General features: G+C 39.5%; 1 protein-coding gene across 1 annotated transcript in view; it reads right to left on the bottom strand.

Moving 5' to 3' along the window:
• LOC126367589 (probable chitinase 10) overlaps positions 1 to 16,005 on the bottom strand; it is a 36,119-nt gene extending 20,114 nt beyond the window's left edge. Inside the window, exons 1-21 of the mRNA XM_050011176.1 lie at positions 15,881 to 16,005; positions 15,727 to 15,788; positions 11,233 to 11,381; positions 10,754 to 10,856; positions 9,980 to 10,056; positions 9,846 to 9,895; positions 9,452 to 9,655; positions 9,025 to 9,225; positions 8,563 to 8,671; positions 8,106 to 8,286; positions 7,444 to 7,629; positions 6,630 to 6,749; positions 5,630 to 5,753; positions 5,171 to 5,348; positions 4,414 to 4,513; positions 4,156 to 4,237; positions 3,387 to 3,575; positions 2,851 to 3,018; positions 2,079 to 2,173; positions 1,086 to 1,307; positions 66 to 267 (exon numbers count right to left, since the gene is read on the bottom strand). Of these exons, the coding sequence (XP_049867133.1) occupies positions 66 to 267; positions 1,086 to 1,307; positions 2,079 to 2,173; positions 2,851 to 3,018; positions 3,387 to 3,575; positions 4,156 to 4,237; positions 4,414 to 4,513; positions 5,171 to 5,348; positions 5,630 to 5,753; positions 6,630 to 6,749; positions 7,444 to 7,629; positions 8,106 to 8,286; positions 8,563 to 8,671; positions 9,025 to 9,225; positions 9,452 to 9,655; positions 9,846 to 9,895; positions 9,980 to 10,056; positions 10,754 to 10,856; positions 11,233 to 11,381; positions 15,727 to 15,750 (2,764 nt within the window). The 5' untranslated portion in view covers positions 15,751 to 15,788; positions 15,881 to 16,005. The remainder of the gene's footprint in view (positions 1 to 65; positions 268 to 1,085; positions 1,308 to 2,078; positions 2,174 to 2,850; positions 3,019 to 3,386; positions 3,576 to 4,155; positions 4,238 to 4,413; positions 4,514 to 5,170; positions 5,349 to 5,629; positions 5,754 to 6,629; positions 6,750 to 7,443; positions 7,630 to 8,105; positions 8,287 to 8,562; positions 8,672 to 9,024; positions 9,226 to 9,451; positions 9,656 to 9,845; positions 9,896 to 9,979; positions 10,057 to 10,753; positions 10,857 to 11,232; positions 11,382 to 15,726; positions 15,789 to 15,880) is intronic.
• Positions 16,006 to 16,466: the final 461 nt, after the last annotated feature.

Here is a 16,466-nt window from a genome sequence, read left to right as displayed (position 1 = left end):
CTTTTACTTCTCCGCGACTTCGATTTTACTGAAAAAATGATTTTTATTCTAAACTAAATACATACCTCTATAACAAACTTCGTAGTACGCCAACATTCCAGGTTGTTTGGTGAACTCCCCGGGTTCGCCAGGGCCGGCGGCGGGGGCCCCTGGTCCACTAGGGCCCTCTACGTCGGCCAGTCTGTATGACTGCCCGTAGAACGACAACCCAAGATTCAACTTTTTAGGGTCTGCTCCACCGCCTATGAGCGCTTTGATGGCATATTCCTAGAAGAAAACGATAATATTATTTTGACCACTTTTCATATGAAGATTAATCCATTTTTGGACCTGTTTAAGGACGGTATTGAAACGTGTCGGCGCCCGAAAGACGTAATATACGAAACGAACCCGACGACCCGATAACTCTAGCCATAGACGCGGCCAATCAGCTCCCGACAACAAACAGAATACAAAATCGCGAAACTGACCCCGCCGGCGTGGTCGAGGATTTCTCTCATTCAGCGCTTATCGCTATCGATCCACTAAGGTGAATTAAATCTTTCAAATATAATCCGCGAGGTTCGCGTCCAACTATTTAAGTTATGTGTTAAGCAAAACTTAAGTACCTACGCTGTCTTATTATTTTGTTAAAAGAATTAATTTTGCAACAGAGGCAATCGCGTCTCGTCTCGCCCAACTGGGCACCCTCAGGCCTGTTGTCTTTAATTTTGAGGGCTCTCTCAGCGCTCCCCATTTGTCCGGCCCATCATCATCAGCCCATTAACGTCCCCACTGCTGGGGCAAGGGCCTTCCCTATGGATGAATAGGGAGATTGTCCGGCCCAGTACCTAGTTAATGAGATTTGCGGCAAATCTACAATAAGTCACGTTAAAGAAAAAAGCCATATAGGTACTTCATCAAACTTTCTGTTTATATAACATACATAAACTTACGCATATTTCCCACCGGGTAAGCAGAGACTATGGAATTCCATTTGATTAACACACTTCTCTTGCTTCCTCCACATTCATTAATCGTTTGATACGCCGATTCAGAGTAGACCAATCTGTCTACATAATTCCCATAATATGTAAAAAACTTACTATAGAGTAGTACGCGAGGGGATCACCCGGCGAAGGTACAAGGGGAGTGTGGTGTGCGGTTTTGCGTTCCCAGCCGCCGTGGTAGTCGTACGTCATAGCACTTAAGAAGTCAGCAGCTTTGGACAGAGCTGGTAGGTCGTAAGCAGAGTCGATGACTTCCTTGTATCCGGAGACCGCCACTCCTAACTCCATGCCTGTCTTGTGTAAAGCTGTTGATAGTTCCTGGGAAATAATCGTTTTTTTTTAATAAAACAAAAATAAATAAATAGCAGAGTATCATGTAAATTTATTGTGAAAATAGTTTATTGGCCCTGATTCCTGCAGACACCTATCATTTTCTTACCCGCCGAAAAGGAAAGGGACGGATGATTGTCAACAAGTTAATTTTAAAACTAATGAATAACTAATAAAAAATAAAATAGGCATCTCGCTGGTATGTAATCCGTTTGACGTGCTGTCTACTTAACTCTGTCGGGTTATTGGCTGATGTAAAATTTTAGACGGTTGTTTTAGATTTATGCTTAAAATTGACGTGTGTTCCATAAATTTTATTCCTGTCGATTACCCGTTCCTTTCTTTTTCAGAGGATAAGAAAATGACAGGTATAACTTAAAATAAACTTAGATGGTGTGTAATTGAATCAGCACCACTATATTGATTAAATTTTTAAATAATATTTCTTATATGAAGTTTTCATGTAAAAGACATCAACGGGTAATTTATATATTTTTTACATATAAACGACATCAACGACCTTTATAGAGATCAATAAGGATCCATTTTTTAATTGAGTGTGTTACTTATTGTGCAGGTACTACTTCAAAATAAAATTACTGAAGAACAAAAGCACAAAACTAACTAGCAAAGTTCACTTATAGGACATATTCGTCGATAAATAACTTTCCTGTAAATGTTTTTTTTTCCTTATATACATTAAGATTAAAAAATATATATATTTTTACAAGCATAAAAATTAAAAAAATATATATATACCTGAACCAGCTTAGCAAAGTTCGCTTTATCGGAGACAGCGCCTTTTTTGCAGTTGCTCTGCCAACAGACTGGGTAGTTCCAATCCAGGTGCAGACCTTAGACGTTATGAAAAAATATAAAATATAAAAAATTTAAAAACACTACCAACGTTTACGGTTTGCTTGCGTCATTTGATCTCTTTTGTAATAACTTCATCGCATTTGTATTACTTCAAATTGTTTTTTTTTTTTACTGTAGATTTGCCGCAGATGGCATTAACTACTTGGCCGGACAAATGGGGAGCGCTGAAGGCTCTCACCCGGTACAACGTTTAAGACAACAGGCCTGAGGGTGCCCATTTAGGCGCGAACCTCGGCTCAGGGCGTCGTCTGAGAGGAAAAAATATTTGAAAGAATTAATTGACTCTAGTAGGTCGATAGCGATAAGCGCTGATTGAGGGAAATCGTCGACCACGCCGGCGGGGTCGGTATCGGGGTCCTGAAGTGTTTGGTGTCGCGGGCTGATTGGCTGCCTCTATGGCTTCTTATTATACTTATACTACAGACATATAATAAAGAATAACACTACGTATAGAACGATAACTTTCTGCCCCGCACAAATTCGTATCGGGCGCCGACCTCACACCCTCTGGGATTTACTTTACTCTTATATGGCCGTACCCGCTAAAAAGTAAGGAGCAAGCGTATTGTCCGTCTCGCTCGCACTTACTCGTTAGGCAGTACATGGTAAGAAGGTGATCTTTGTATGGAGTGTCCGGGATGTAGATACAGACCTTGGAAATTGTGCATCTTCAGGAAGGCGACCACTTTTTCCGTAAATTTGGCGCGAGCGGATGATGACGACACGAGCCGCGAGTACTTGTCTCCGGCGGAGTCCGTCCACCCGCCCAGACCGAGGAGGACTTTCACGTCGCTTAGTGACGTCACACGCTCGTACAAATCTAGTAAGGTAAGATGAAGATGTTTACGGAATAATCTACGTATAATGTGATATTACATCTTTTTAGTGTCATATTAAATTATTGCAAATAAAACCTTTTTTTATATTGAGTAAAGCAAAAAGTTTTCAACTGTCTATTTAAAATTGACTGGTTGGAAATGCCGAAAATAATTTTTCAACGCCATATAAAATTAAGATGCGTTAACATTTTTTTTTAAACGATATATATGGTTTTATAAAGATTTTCGAAGCGAATTTAGCCAGTATTCAATACAGATAAATCTCTTTTCTGATAAATTCATTGGAAACAGACCTATTTTGTTTGGATTGACTAAAATCTTTTTTCCAAAAACTTCACGGAATACATACTGTTGGTGATATCAGTCCACGGGTCGAATTCTTTGGCGACAAGTTCGTCTGGCGACAGTGATGCGTAGGCGTAGACCACGTGGGTGCAGAGTCTGGTGTCAGTTTGTTCCGGGACGAACTTGCCCTCCCCTCGCCGGTAGAATGCCCAACTCGTCATATAGCACACCACGCGCTTATCATTGGCTTTTTCTGGATGAAAAATAAAATAATTAGATGTGATGATTCTACATGACACAAGCAATTTTATTTTAAATTGTTCGAAACATTGCGACATCTCTCTCTTACTATACGTAAAAGAAAGAAATAGAGTAGAGCTGAAAAAACACACATGCTTGTGAATCCGCTTGAGGCAGATTTGGCACCATTGTGGAATATATTTTTCTCAATAAAATAACAATAGTTAAAATATGTATAGGTAAGAAGAGAATAGCTTGTAAATAGTAGGTAAGTAAATGGCGTGTACCTATAGTTAATACTCACGTAAATCGCTGAAGTTATCTTTTCCTTCGGGTTCACTCTCCTTAATTTTGCCATAAAGAACTTTATTGATTCGATTGCGTATGTTAATAGGAATACTCGATAATTGATTTGAGAATTTTCGAGCTGCACTTTCTTTGCATCCAGAATTTTTTGCATTTCTTCGATTGCGATGATTTACCCTTGAAGGTCGCATTAGGCTTACTATTACAAAGCAAAAGTGATTAGTAGCTGAGAAAGAAAGTTAAATAGTAAAGAATATTTAAACATGCCAATGATTACTTGTTCATACCTCTTTTAACATCACTTTCGTCCATTAGTCTTTCACGTTCATTATTCTTTTTGATGACGTCTTTGACGGGGTCATCTCCCCACTGAAAACGTTAAATGCATCATGTTTTAAGGTGATCATTCAATTATGTACCTACTTTAAAAAGAAAGTAAAGTATTACTCTAGACAGGTACAGTCAGATGACCATTTACCAGAGTGTATGATTCCAAAAATTGCGTATAAAAATATACCTAATAGTTTTATCGGATAGGTACTTACTTCAAAATCAGCCTGGTATGCTTGACTGAGGAATCGCGACGCGTCTTCCACATTTATTCTGAGGCTTTGTCCCGGTACGCACTTGGCTACGTCCTGATGTCTGAAAATATTTTGAGGAGTAATTTATTTGCTTATTCGCAATTTCTATGCGTGGTACGAGATTGTTTTTTTGACGAGACTTATTGTAGAAATGACATTAACTACTTGGCCGGCCAAATGGGGAGCGCTGAGGGCTCTCACTCGTCAAGACAATAGGCGTGAGGGTGCCCAGTTGGGCGAGATGAAACGATTTGCGGTTGCGTAAACATGATTCTAAGACGCAAAATAAGATAGCTTATTTAAGTTTTCCTTAACATATAACATAACATAGCATGAAGCCTGTACCCTGGAAAGGGTAAGCAGACATGCATAGTACACCCACATCTCGCTAGCTAATTTAACAGGGGGCGAGCCTATTTCCATTAACCGGGCACAAATTCTGGAAAACACGGAAGTTTTACTTATGTTTTGTTTAATGATGTAACTCGGTTATATATAAGTAATGTCTTGACCGACCATTCTGCAGTCCAGTATGGGTAATACAATATTTTGTTAACTCTCAATAAATAAGTAAATAAATACAATTATTTATTTCGGATATAAACATGTTATCTATATACCTATATTAGTAAATAAACTGACTTATTTAAAGACTTGTAAGTAATAATTATGCAATAATTGTAGTAAAAAAAATATCGAAGTCAAATTCTTTCCTTACCCACAGAACCCAGTGGCGGGGTCATAAAGGCGCTCGTCCTCGCATATCAGGCGGTAGTTGACACCGCCCGTGCAGAACTGGAAGTGTGCGCAGGAGTTCTCGTCTGACGCTAGGTACGGACTGCTAGAGTCGCACGCGCCGAGCTTCAGGGATGATTGATCCGTTTGTAGCGCTTCTCCTGAAGTCAAAGGTACATATAACTTGTTTTAGCATTTTAACTTTTATTTCAAAGTGGAAAAATAATGAAGAAGGAAAATACGCATGCTTTCTTGTTCTGGTGTTCGACGCTGATTAAAACTAAATATGCTTTGCCTATCTGGCATCCTCCTCGTATTTTTTTAATAAACAGAAAAGGATATCCTATCTTGTTCTCTAAAATTATTTTTTTTGGTTCCAATAAATTAAAAAAAGCAAGAAAAATAAAAATGCGGAGGAGTTAGTCCACAATATGGGAGTTACCGTTGAGGCTGGTAGCGATAGCTCTTAGCATGGGGAAGGGAGTGCCACACAGCCCACGGAAGTCATCCATGTCGACAGCCCACGCCGCAGCGCCCGCTAGGCCGGTGCTAATCACGAACTTCATCTACAATAAGGGATTTTGGTTTTAGTTTCTGTCAGAAAGAAAACACACCCCTATTATTATTATTTACCTTTGATGGATTAGCTCTTGGCCCCAGACTTGCCCAGAAGGTGCCTGTTCACTCTGGCCTTGAAAGCACCCGAATTATATCACCGGGGTTACATTGAACTTAAACATAGCTAATGAGGAATGCATGTATCTACTATACACCTACGCCTACCCCTTCGGGGATACAGGCGTGGTGCTATGTTATGTGTGGTTGTGTTAAAAAGAAAACGAACACTGCAGTCAAATAGAAACTGACCGATTCAGTGCTCATATTCTATCTATACAGGGTGTTAGTGACATCGTAACGAAAACTTTGAGGGGTTATTGAGGCCATGATTCTATATTCTAATATATTCTAGTATGGAAAAGAAAATAATTTAAAAAAAACAAAAATTTTTAGGAATATTCAGACTGAAAATTCCACTTGATATCAACTCAGAATCATGGTCTGAACCATCCCCCTCAGTATTCGTTACGGTGTCACTAGAATAAGAAGAATAAGAATAAGAATAAAATAAATTTGAAATAAGAGTCGTGCGCTTACGGTGCTAAGCCCGCTGTGTGTTAGAATGAGCTACTTATACCTATTTAATGAGGTGTTGTTGAAAAGCCTGCCTGTTGTCTGGACAGAAGGCGTGATAGGTAAACTCAAGATTGGAACTACACACATAAGATCACGCCTAAGTATTCCCTGTTGGGGTAGGCAGAGAGCAGGGAATTTCACTTACTACGGTTCTGACATACCAACTTCGCTTCCTTCACTTCGGTTTAGAGTTCTATCGGATTGGAACTAAAGGCAATTATTAATGAATAAGGTATTAAATAGGTAACCTTTTCTAGTATATTCGAGGGTGTGTCATAAGTAATCCACTGGTTGTCGAAGACGGCGTAAGAATTGCCAGCTTCATCCAGGCCGCTAGAACCTTTGCCTTCACGCTCTGCCATGCAAATCTGAAAATAATATCAGTTCTTTAGTTAATATTGGTCGTATATTAATGCTAAAATACGGCGTACTCTTAAGATTTTTGCAGGAAACCTACCACTATGTATATAAAAAATAAATATTGAAACGGGGTAAACGCTAATCTAGTAATATTAGACATATTATTATTTTGTCCCTATTATCAGTAGTCATAACGAGTAGTCGTACCAGTTGAACTACTGAGAATTTCCTTCCCAATAGCCTTACTGGTAGGACCACTGGGAATTTTGTACTATATCCACTTCTTTTTGACATCATAGATTTGCCTCGTATAGCATTATAGATCTTGCTTTTGTTTGATAGAAAAAAAAACATGATTTTTAATCGATAATTGATTACTTTATTATTGGGTAATAGTAAGACCTCCTATAGTCAGCCTAGTGCGATCATACCTCGTATCCTTCTACTGTGACAGTCTGGTAAAATATAAAGATGGTACACTGTTGGAGGCGATGGTTGCTCCGGTAAATAAATCCCTTCAAGATATTAAAATGGACTGTATTGTAATTGAAAACTAGGAAAAAATTACAAAAGGTAGCGAGATATAAGAAAACGTGGCTTGTCGGCAAAGTCCGTGGCGTAAAGTCCTGTAATATTGCCATAGGAAAGTATATTACAGTAAAATTTAATCATTAATACTTTGATGTTGCCAACAGTACGTACCTCAAAGTATGCAAGCATTCCCTTAGTCTGCGTGTACTGTCCCTCGTCTCCCCACCCGCTGACGAGAGCACCAGGTGCCGGCAACGTTGACGGAGCCAGGGTGTAACTGCGCCCGAACAGTGGGACCCCTAGGACCACCTTATCCGCCGCCATCCCGTGGCGAATTATGTACTTCACCATGAACTCCTGAAAAGGAAAAGGCATTTCAGAATTTTCTTTTTTTTTATTATCTGCCCTCGCGGAACGGCAACCCCGTACGCGGCGCGAATCATATCGAGGGCTTTGACCGATAGTCGTACGACGTCTAACCATGTAGATACGGGTAGTTAATATATATAATTCGCATCGTGCGCGGCGCAGACTGCTGCTGCTACTGCTTCTGTGTAGAGCCTGCTGGATAGATTACGAACGATATGCCACATGTTGCATTATGATGGTTTGGTAAGCGGACTTGTTATGGATGAGTTATCGCGCCGTTGCGATGTCATGGCATTTAGTGTGAAAGACAGGCCGTTTTGACGACAGAGCGGAGAGAAGCGGCCGTGTGGTATTTCGACCACTGTTGCTATGTTTGGTTGGTTGTTACTATTGGTCACCATGTAAATGCGGGTTATACAACGCATCCCTACCTAGATACTTAACTCTCTGTTTAGTATACTTACGATATTGTCATATCGTTGATCTCTCGCTGCCGCGCCAGGGTCGCGGTGTAAGGCGCTGTGCTGAACTGCCCGGGTTGGAGGATCACCCCCCCTGGCATGTGTCATGTCCCACGCCTGTAAGACTGTGTAGTCTGTCGCTCCGCTGACTGCGGTCAGGTCGTATCCATCTTCTATTTGGTACCTGTACAGTTCCAAGTTTAAAACCTTTATTTAGATTTCGAACGTTCTTTACCGACCCCATCGGTTTAAATAACTTTTAGCCAGGCTGTATAGTCTTTGTGGCAATAATAAGTTGAATTGGAAATAATCGAGATAATTCCGCATTCGGAGAGCCATTTGTTAGAGAGAGAATTCGCTAATATGAAGACTGTTCAGCAGCTTCTATTTAATTCTCAATTGTTTGTAAAGCATAAGGTGCCATAATTTAATGCTATGTAGATAGAATATCAATTGTTACCTGAATGGTGGTAAGACAGTTGAAAGAAGAAGTCCATACGATGAGAACTTTTCCCTGAGTTCGTACAGAAGGGTGGTCAGCATCTCTTTTTCTTTGTCATCTTTTTCGCCTGTAATCACAAACACTGGTTTACCTACTGCAAGATACTTATTTGCATTTGCACTGTCTACAATGCTATGGATACTAAGTATACCTTTACAGAAGAAGCGGGGGTCCGGCTACTAATTTACTAAAGTAAGTAGATACATAGTCGTTACATGAGCCGTGTCAGAACTCTACAATAATTCATAATCATTTATTCGCAATAAAAATGGTATTACAGTAATGATATTAACAAATAACCCTGACACTAAGATTGATGTGGTTGGTTAAATACCCACAACCGACACGAAAGAAAGATATGAACGCCTTCAACATTCGACATTAGATAGGTAAGCTCAAAAAAATCTAAGTATGACTCACCTGGATACACCCAATGAAGATCTAGACCGTCGAAGTCGTGTTCTCTCAAGAAACTGACGGCGCTGTCGATGAAGGAGGTGCGTCGTATGGGCTCCTGAACCATTTCGCTGAACAGTCTGTCAGTCCCGTCTCCACCCACGCTGATCACCACTCGCAGACCAGGGTGTCTCTTCTTTAAACCCGTTGCGATTCGGTAGCCACCTGAAAATAGCTTGTTTTAAACTTTTGGTTCTTTCGTGATCATGTTCGATTGTAGATTGGCCGTGAATGTACTTTGTTTCAGGGTCAAAAAGAAGAGGCTAAGAAGACAAAGCGGTCAGGTAATCCTTTTTGCCATTCTCGTGTTTAAAAGTATTGGAATTAGTTACAGCACATTCTACATTCCGTCTCCTATGTGACTTCATAAGGAAATTAGAGAGTAACAAACCTTTGACAACATCGTAGTCTTCGTTGGAGGGTATGACAGCGTAGGTGTGCGGGTGTATGGCAGCGAAGGCGTAGTGGAGATGAGTGCAAGAGGGTGGCACCAGCCCCGCGGTGAAGGCCAAGGGAGGCGCGCGGTAGGCCGCCCACGACTCCATATAACACACCACCAACCTGCGTGCCGCTGGACCTGTCACCTGCTGCATTTCTGAAAGTAGGCAAGCCAATTTTTATAAGCTGGAACTATTGAAGTAATAAAGTTACCGTTTGATAACTGAAAGGGTTGAGTGAGAGATAAAGGGTGCAAAAAAGGGTAAAACAATCGCTAATTTTCCTAATTGTATTTAGAAATTAGTGATCGTTTTTCCTGAAAAACGGGTATAAAGCGTGAAAAGTACCTTGTAGATTTGCATTTCCTTGTTGGAGTCTTTCGTCAGTTCTAGTAGCACTGAAAAACAAAATATTACCAATTATTCAATTAATGAAAAACTACCCATTTTTAAATAATTAGTATAATAAATAGTGTACTGACTTGTTCAGGTAACTTGCTGCTCCGTAATAATGTCTAAGGTTGGGGACTCCCTCGTAATATGGAATTGTTTCCGGATCCTTTGAAACAGAAGGTAACGTTTTTGAAATACATGCCTTATAAACAAAAATACTTTTGCATTTACTGAACTGGTAATGCGAAATTCACAAGCCGCTTCGGCAACGTAACGTAAGTAGGTATGATATTTACAACAGATATTTCATATAACCCTTAGATATCACACATTGTTCCATGACTCGATTACCCTAGCCACAGAGGCGGACAAACAGCTCCCGAGAACAATCACTTCACCCCAATGTCGACCCCGCCCGCGCCGGCGTGGTTGACGATTTCCCTCATTCAGCGCTTATCGCTATCGGCCCACTAGGGTGGATTAAAACATGACATAAACAGCCTATATACGTGTCACTGCTGGGCACAGGCCTCCCCTTAATCAACCGGATGCGGTATGGTGCATACTCCACCATGCTGCTCTACTGCGGGTTGGCGGGGGAGGGTAGATTAACTCTTTCAAATATCTTTCAAATCTCAGACGACGCCCTGGGCTGAGGTTCGCGTCCAACTAGGCACCCACAGGCCCGTTGTCGTAAATTTTGTACCGGGTGAGAACCCTCAGCACTCTTCATTTGTCCTACCAGGTATTTAATTCCATTAAAAAAAAATCATATTGTTCTTATGTTAGAAACAACTGGGTTTATCAATAATGGAATAATTCTCCTCCTTCTCAACAGAATGATGATACAATAGAGTATATACCTCTAAAGATTTGTATAAGGTCTCGGGATCCAATATGGCGATTGGTGTCTTCTCCACTGCATCTCGTAAAGGCAATCGCTTTTCGCCTTCATCTCGAAGACTCCTTTAAAAACATAACATATCGTCAAACTTTTTCACTTGCATTAAGTTTATTTGAGGTACATAAATCTTTTCTTTTTCGTATTCGGTACATTTGTATAAATTATCTTATTTATGTTCTTAGTTTTGGTTTTATTTTGCCACTTAGTGGTTTATGGCTAATCGTCGACGATCTATCATTTAAGTCGCCAAACTGGTAGGTAAGACATAATATATAAGATGCAGATATAAAAGATGCAGATATAAAAGTAGTATATTATTACTTAAACTGGAGTACCTACTTTAGTTTTTGGAATCAAAATTTTTTGGATTTCAATGACCTTTCGATAACTTGTTTTAGGAATTATATTTTATAGATCAGATAGTGGTGGCTAACTTACCTGAGTGGTATACTTTCGACTGAGGATCTGATGGGGGCGGCGAGAGGGTCGTGTTCAGGTACTGTCTCTACCACACTGCGCAGGAACGTGTTGAAGTCGGAGCGCGGGGACGTTGTAGCGCGCGCGCATAGTGCTAGCGCTACTGCGCACTGCAATGATAGATTCACATCAAAGCAAATCTGATGTTGGCTTCCGAAGACAATGTAGGTGGTAACAAGTTGCGCAGTCATCGTTGATGATCCCTTCTATCGCACATAATAGGTTTAGATACTTGTCCTATGGACATAAAATGTGTAGAGAAGTATAATACTGAACATTATTATTATTTTGAAGTTTTTTGTGAATAACGAAGTTAAGACCCATTTCAAAAGTAAATATTCCTATGAAAGATTAGAAAGATTGTTTTATTTTATTAAGTATTTAATTGTGGTAGTGGTTTTTGGTATTATTTTCCGTTTGGCCAAAATTCCCGTTCAAGATCAAAATCCAACCTTCCAAGAGGCATTCAATTAAATTGATATTAAATAATAATTATCAATCACAATGAATTTTAAAATAATAGACACCAAGCTGTGTTTCCGATCAAGAAAACATTCCCAGAGGAATTTAGTTGATTATCAATGTTATTATAGAGTCTTTTGTTTAACCAAACCTCATCTGGATCAGTATAATAACATCTACCGAACAAAGACTTTAAGTTCGGCGACCCCATATAAAAAGCACCGCATTTGTTAGTCGACACTTCAAATAGGTATACCTATCAATTACTTGGGGACATTCGGAGTAAAGTCGAAGGACCGTTACAGGATACAAAAGAACGCACAAAAAATGCTCCAACTCTTTGTCAGAATTATTTTGGACGTTCGGAGAACCATTCTATTATGATCATAGAGCTAGGTTTCTATTATCAAAAGGTGCAGGTTGTGTGGGCGGCAGGTCACTGACCTATCGATCAAGTATCGCACTTCATCTTTGCGTAATTTACATAACTCGACAGAGTCAAGATCAACACTTAAGACTGGTTCACTAAAGTTTATGTTTTCTCAGTAAAATGTATATTTTGGTAGAGAGTCAACGGCCATTTGTTAGGGTTCCGTCACACAAGAGTTTAATTGACTGGAGAAAAACGAAAAGCATTGAATGTTGCTCGTATTACGTAAGTATATTGAAAACTGAACAGCACATCTACTGTAATTTTAAAATAATAATAATATTAGCAGATGGTACCGAAATAGACAACAATTTATTTTATAACAATAAATAGTTGCCCCTGGGAAGGATGAATATCTTAATAAAGACTGATATTGGAATGAGAGTTGATCTAATAAGTTATTTCGTAAACGATTTGTGGTACATTGACTCTGGTCGTTGAGAAAACAAGACGATTTGCATAAAGGCATCAGCGGCGGCAGGTAGTGCGGGGTCATCGTCATCGCCCGCGCCGCACAACGCGTGACATTTCGCCAACAAATCCTAATTCAAGCGTTGCTTTTTATACTTATTTAGGACTCGTTCTCAAAGATGTTTATTATCTCCGCGAATATTCAAGGGTCCGATGTTATTGCCCCAATCGCACCATGTAATTTTATACCTCAAGAAAAGCATTTACATTTTATAGGAGTGGTGGACTTTCAAGAGCTGCGAGGTGTGGTATTCTTAAATTGGGTTGTTTTGGGATTATTGTGATGCTGGTGTTATAAATAAATGTCGTGTGTGTTATGGATGGCAGCAGATCAAGCGACATTGGCAAGTGGTTTCGGAAGGCCGAGGCTCCGACGCACATCGCGCGTGCAGTGCATACCTTACTATGCTTTTATGGTCATGGTACAATTTTTAACGCATTTTACTACTTTTATGTAACTAGTTGTATTCTGAATTTATTATGTTCATTAGCGAAATGTTCTTCAACAAAGGGATCTATACTGTTATTTACAGTTAGCCGGTGCTTGTTAGCGACCATACTAGTGTGATCGATTAACCTCATTAAACACATTATTATCATAGTAGGTACATGTTTCTGTACGTTTTAAATATATACGCACACTACAGAGTAAGCATAATATGTATAGGAAATGATAATGCGTAGTAGATAGTATATTTTATAATGAACTTAGGTACTTACTGTCGAAGTACCTATACAGGATTATGATTATGACGAACCTTAGGTACACAAGGGATCAACCTATCGCCCATAACTATTGTCCAATTAGCAATCAAATCAAATCCAAAATTGCACTATTGTCGTTACATGAGCCATGTTACAGGGGCCTTTGGCGGCTCAATAACAACCCTGACACCAGGATTGATGAGGTTGGTAATTCAATTAACTCACAACCCGCACGATAGAAGAAGCACACAAACAGAACATACAATATACAATCCCACTATGGTTACTGTTAAATATCAGGGTTTATGGGATATTAGACTTATTATTACGTTGATTATGAAAATAGGTAGTGATTCAATTAAAACAAAAAACACAAACAACTTATTTTTGCTCTATAAAGGTCATGGCGTTAGGTCGTTTCTTCTAACTTGTTTTGATCCAAATAAAATATGGGCACATAAATATATAGAATTACAGAATAAAAGATAAAAATGAGTACAGGTAAGGCATTAGGGATGTTCTTATATTATTCTCGTCGAGATCTTTTACGCGACTTTCTTAGAAACTTAGCCACCCCATTTTGCACAGAGCTAAAACAACACCAAAAAAGAGGGAAAAGCGCCAAAGACGAAAGGCTCGTTCCAAGCCTTCCTACAATTACACATTTAACTCAGATGGACAGTTTGTTCGGTTTTGCTAGTCACCAAGCGATATCGTAGACCGCCGGCGTGGTCTACGATATTGCTGATTCAGCGCGTATCGCTATCGACCCACTAAGGACGATTAATTCTTTCGCAAAGTATCCTCTCAGATGACACCCTAACCCGAGGTTCGCGCGTAACTCGGCACCCTCAGGCCTGTTGTCTTGAATTTTGTACCGAGTAAGAGCCCTCAGCGCTCCCCAATTGTCCGTACAAGCAGTTAATGTCATTTGCGGCAAATCTACAATTATAGTAATAGTAGAACCTGAGGTCGCCGTTGTAGGTACGACAAGGTGGACTATATAAGTATAATATACTATTCCACTGCTTTTAAATAACACAAGTAAGTTCTTCCTCGTATTTACTCACTATCCAATGTAAGCTATCATAAATTATAGTACGCAAATGGGTCGTCATGTCGCGCATATTAAATGAGCCAACTCTCCTTCGCAAAGTAGCCTTATAACACAAGTGAAATTTTTGGAACACTTAAAAAGTTTTTGGCGCTAGCGTTTGACCGCAAACTCACCTGATGTTAACTGACGATGTGGTCTAGGGTGGATCACGCTTACCTAGCAAATGCCTATTCACTCTAGCCTTGAACAGTCTCAGATTATAACGAGTCGAAAAACAGACGACGGCAGAGAGTTCCAGACCTTTGCAGTTCGCATCAAAAAAGAAAAGGCAAATCGCTTAGTGCGAATTGGTGGTATATCCACAACATAAGGATGAAATGCCTGCCGACGCCTAGTTGTTCGCAGTTATATACAACTTGTTTATACGTCTAGGTATATGTATATTTACCCCGTTTGTTATCGAAAAAAATTTGCTTTCATCACCATTGAAGAGCCACGCTCTTGTCGATGTAGCATTCTTCAATCTTGTTTATCAAAAGCTAATTATTGAATTCTTTATAAGACACAACGTTCGCCTTCTCTTGCTTAGTCTCACTTTATGTACTTTTCCTTTTTTCTAACTGGAAAACTGCCAGTCTGTACACAAATACTTTTCACACAATTTTTCGACTCTACCTCCAGGATACGCCCGGAATGACAAATTTTCACGGGGATTATTTCAAAAGCGGAAAGTCCTCGGGGGAAAATATTTGCAAATTTTCAAAATAAAAGCATTGGTTTACTGTTTGGCATTAAATTGTTGTCCGTGCGTCACCCAATTGGGTTCACATACTCGTAATATCAGCGTCGTGGTTCACGCCGCGACTTGTGTTGAGTGAGGCCCTTTTATCTCAGGACGTCCACCACCACCTTATGAACATTTCGACTAACATTCGTCTTGCTTTTATTTGTAATTATTTCACTGGAAATTTGATATGATGTTGTTGTCTTTTTTTGTGTGTGGCGTCCTTTTATAATAAACTATTTCTATTCTATTCTAAATTCGTTTTTTTTTACCAAAATGACAAAGAGTAGAGACGTTAATTGATTGGATATCATTATTATTAACTAGGCCCTTGACCGAGCCTCTAATGAGTTTTGGTACTGATAACAGGAAAATATATTTTTATATTCAAATATGATTTTACAGATCGATTATTTTGACAGTTTTCCACGAATTCTTCCCGAGTTTGGTGTTTTTATTTGTAGTTTAGTAGGTTGTAGGGGAAGATTATTAATACAACATAGTTAGGTTAAGAAGCTTAAAGTATTTGTAAACAAAATCACTTACCCAAGTAAATAAGTTGTGCCCCATAAGGGGTGTTTTCTTTTGTTACACCGGTCAAAGTTTATCTGTAAGGTAATGATGGAAAATTATTTGGCGCCTATTTTTTACAATGTCACAAGGGGTTGTTTTTATTTTACTGACTAGATAGTTTTTTTACCTAATTGTTTATTTAGGGGATGCGTGTAAATGCCAGTAGAGTGTTGGACGGCGCAAGCGTCGCGGGTAGCGTGCGACTAGCGGCCGGCGTGCGCGCTGCGTAGTGTTAAATACCCGACTCACGCGCATCTCACCCACGCTGGTCAACGGTTCACCACAGTCGGGATATATGATAAACATCCAGAGGTTCAAGAGCTTTTCGCAAAGCTGCACTGTTTGCAGAATCGTTGACGCGAGTTATTTGGCTACTGTAGAAGTAAGTTTTAATTTGTGGAAAATGTACCTAAAATTCAAGCCTACCACGGATATTTCTCTTTATACTGTTAAAAATAAAAAAAAGAGAACTCGGTGTATTCCACGCAGTTTCCACGGGCATTACATCCTATCAAGATGTCTGTGAATGAACCCGATGAACCAACTCGCAATAAGTAGTTATAAGTTTTCTACTGATTGAACGAAAAATGAAAACTTACCTACTTTATAGTTGTTCCTGAAACTATAATGCAATAACGACGCTTTAAAACAAGATTTTGAGAAAAGTTGAAAGAATAGTCGTTTTAACTAAGTACGTATTATATAGAGAACTA

Source organism: Pectinophora gossypiella, chromosome 6 (genome assembly GCF_024362695.1).
Source record: "Pectinophora gossypiella chromosome 6, ilPecGoss1.1, whole genome shotgun sequence".
NCBI lineage: Eukaryota > Metazoa > Arthropoda > Insecta > Lepidoptera > Gelechiidae > Pectinophora > Pectinophora gossypiella.
Note: the sequence above shows the minus strand (reverse complement) of the source record. Positions and strands in the feature narration are given on the sequence as shown.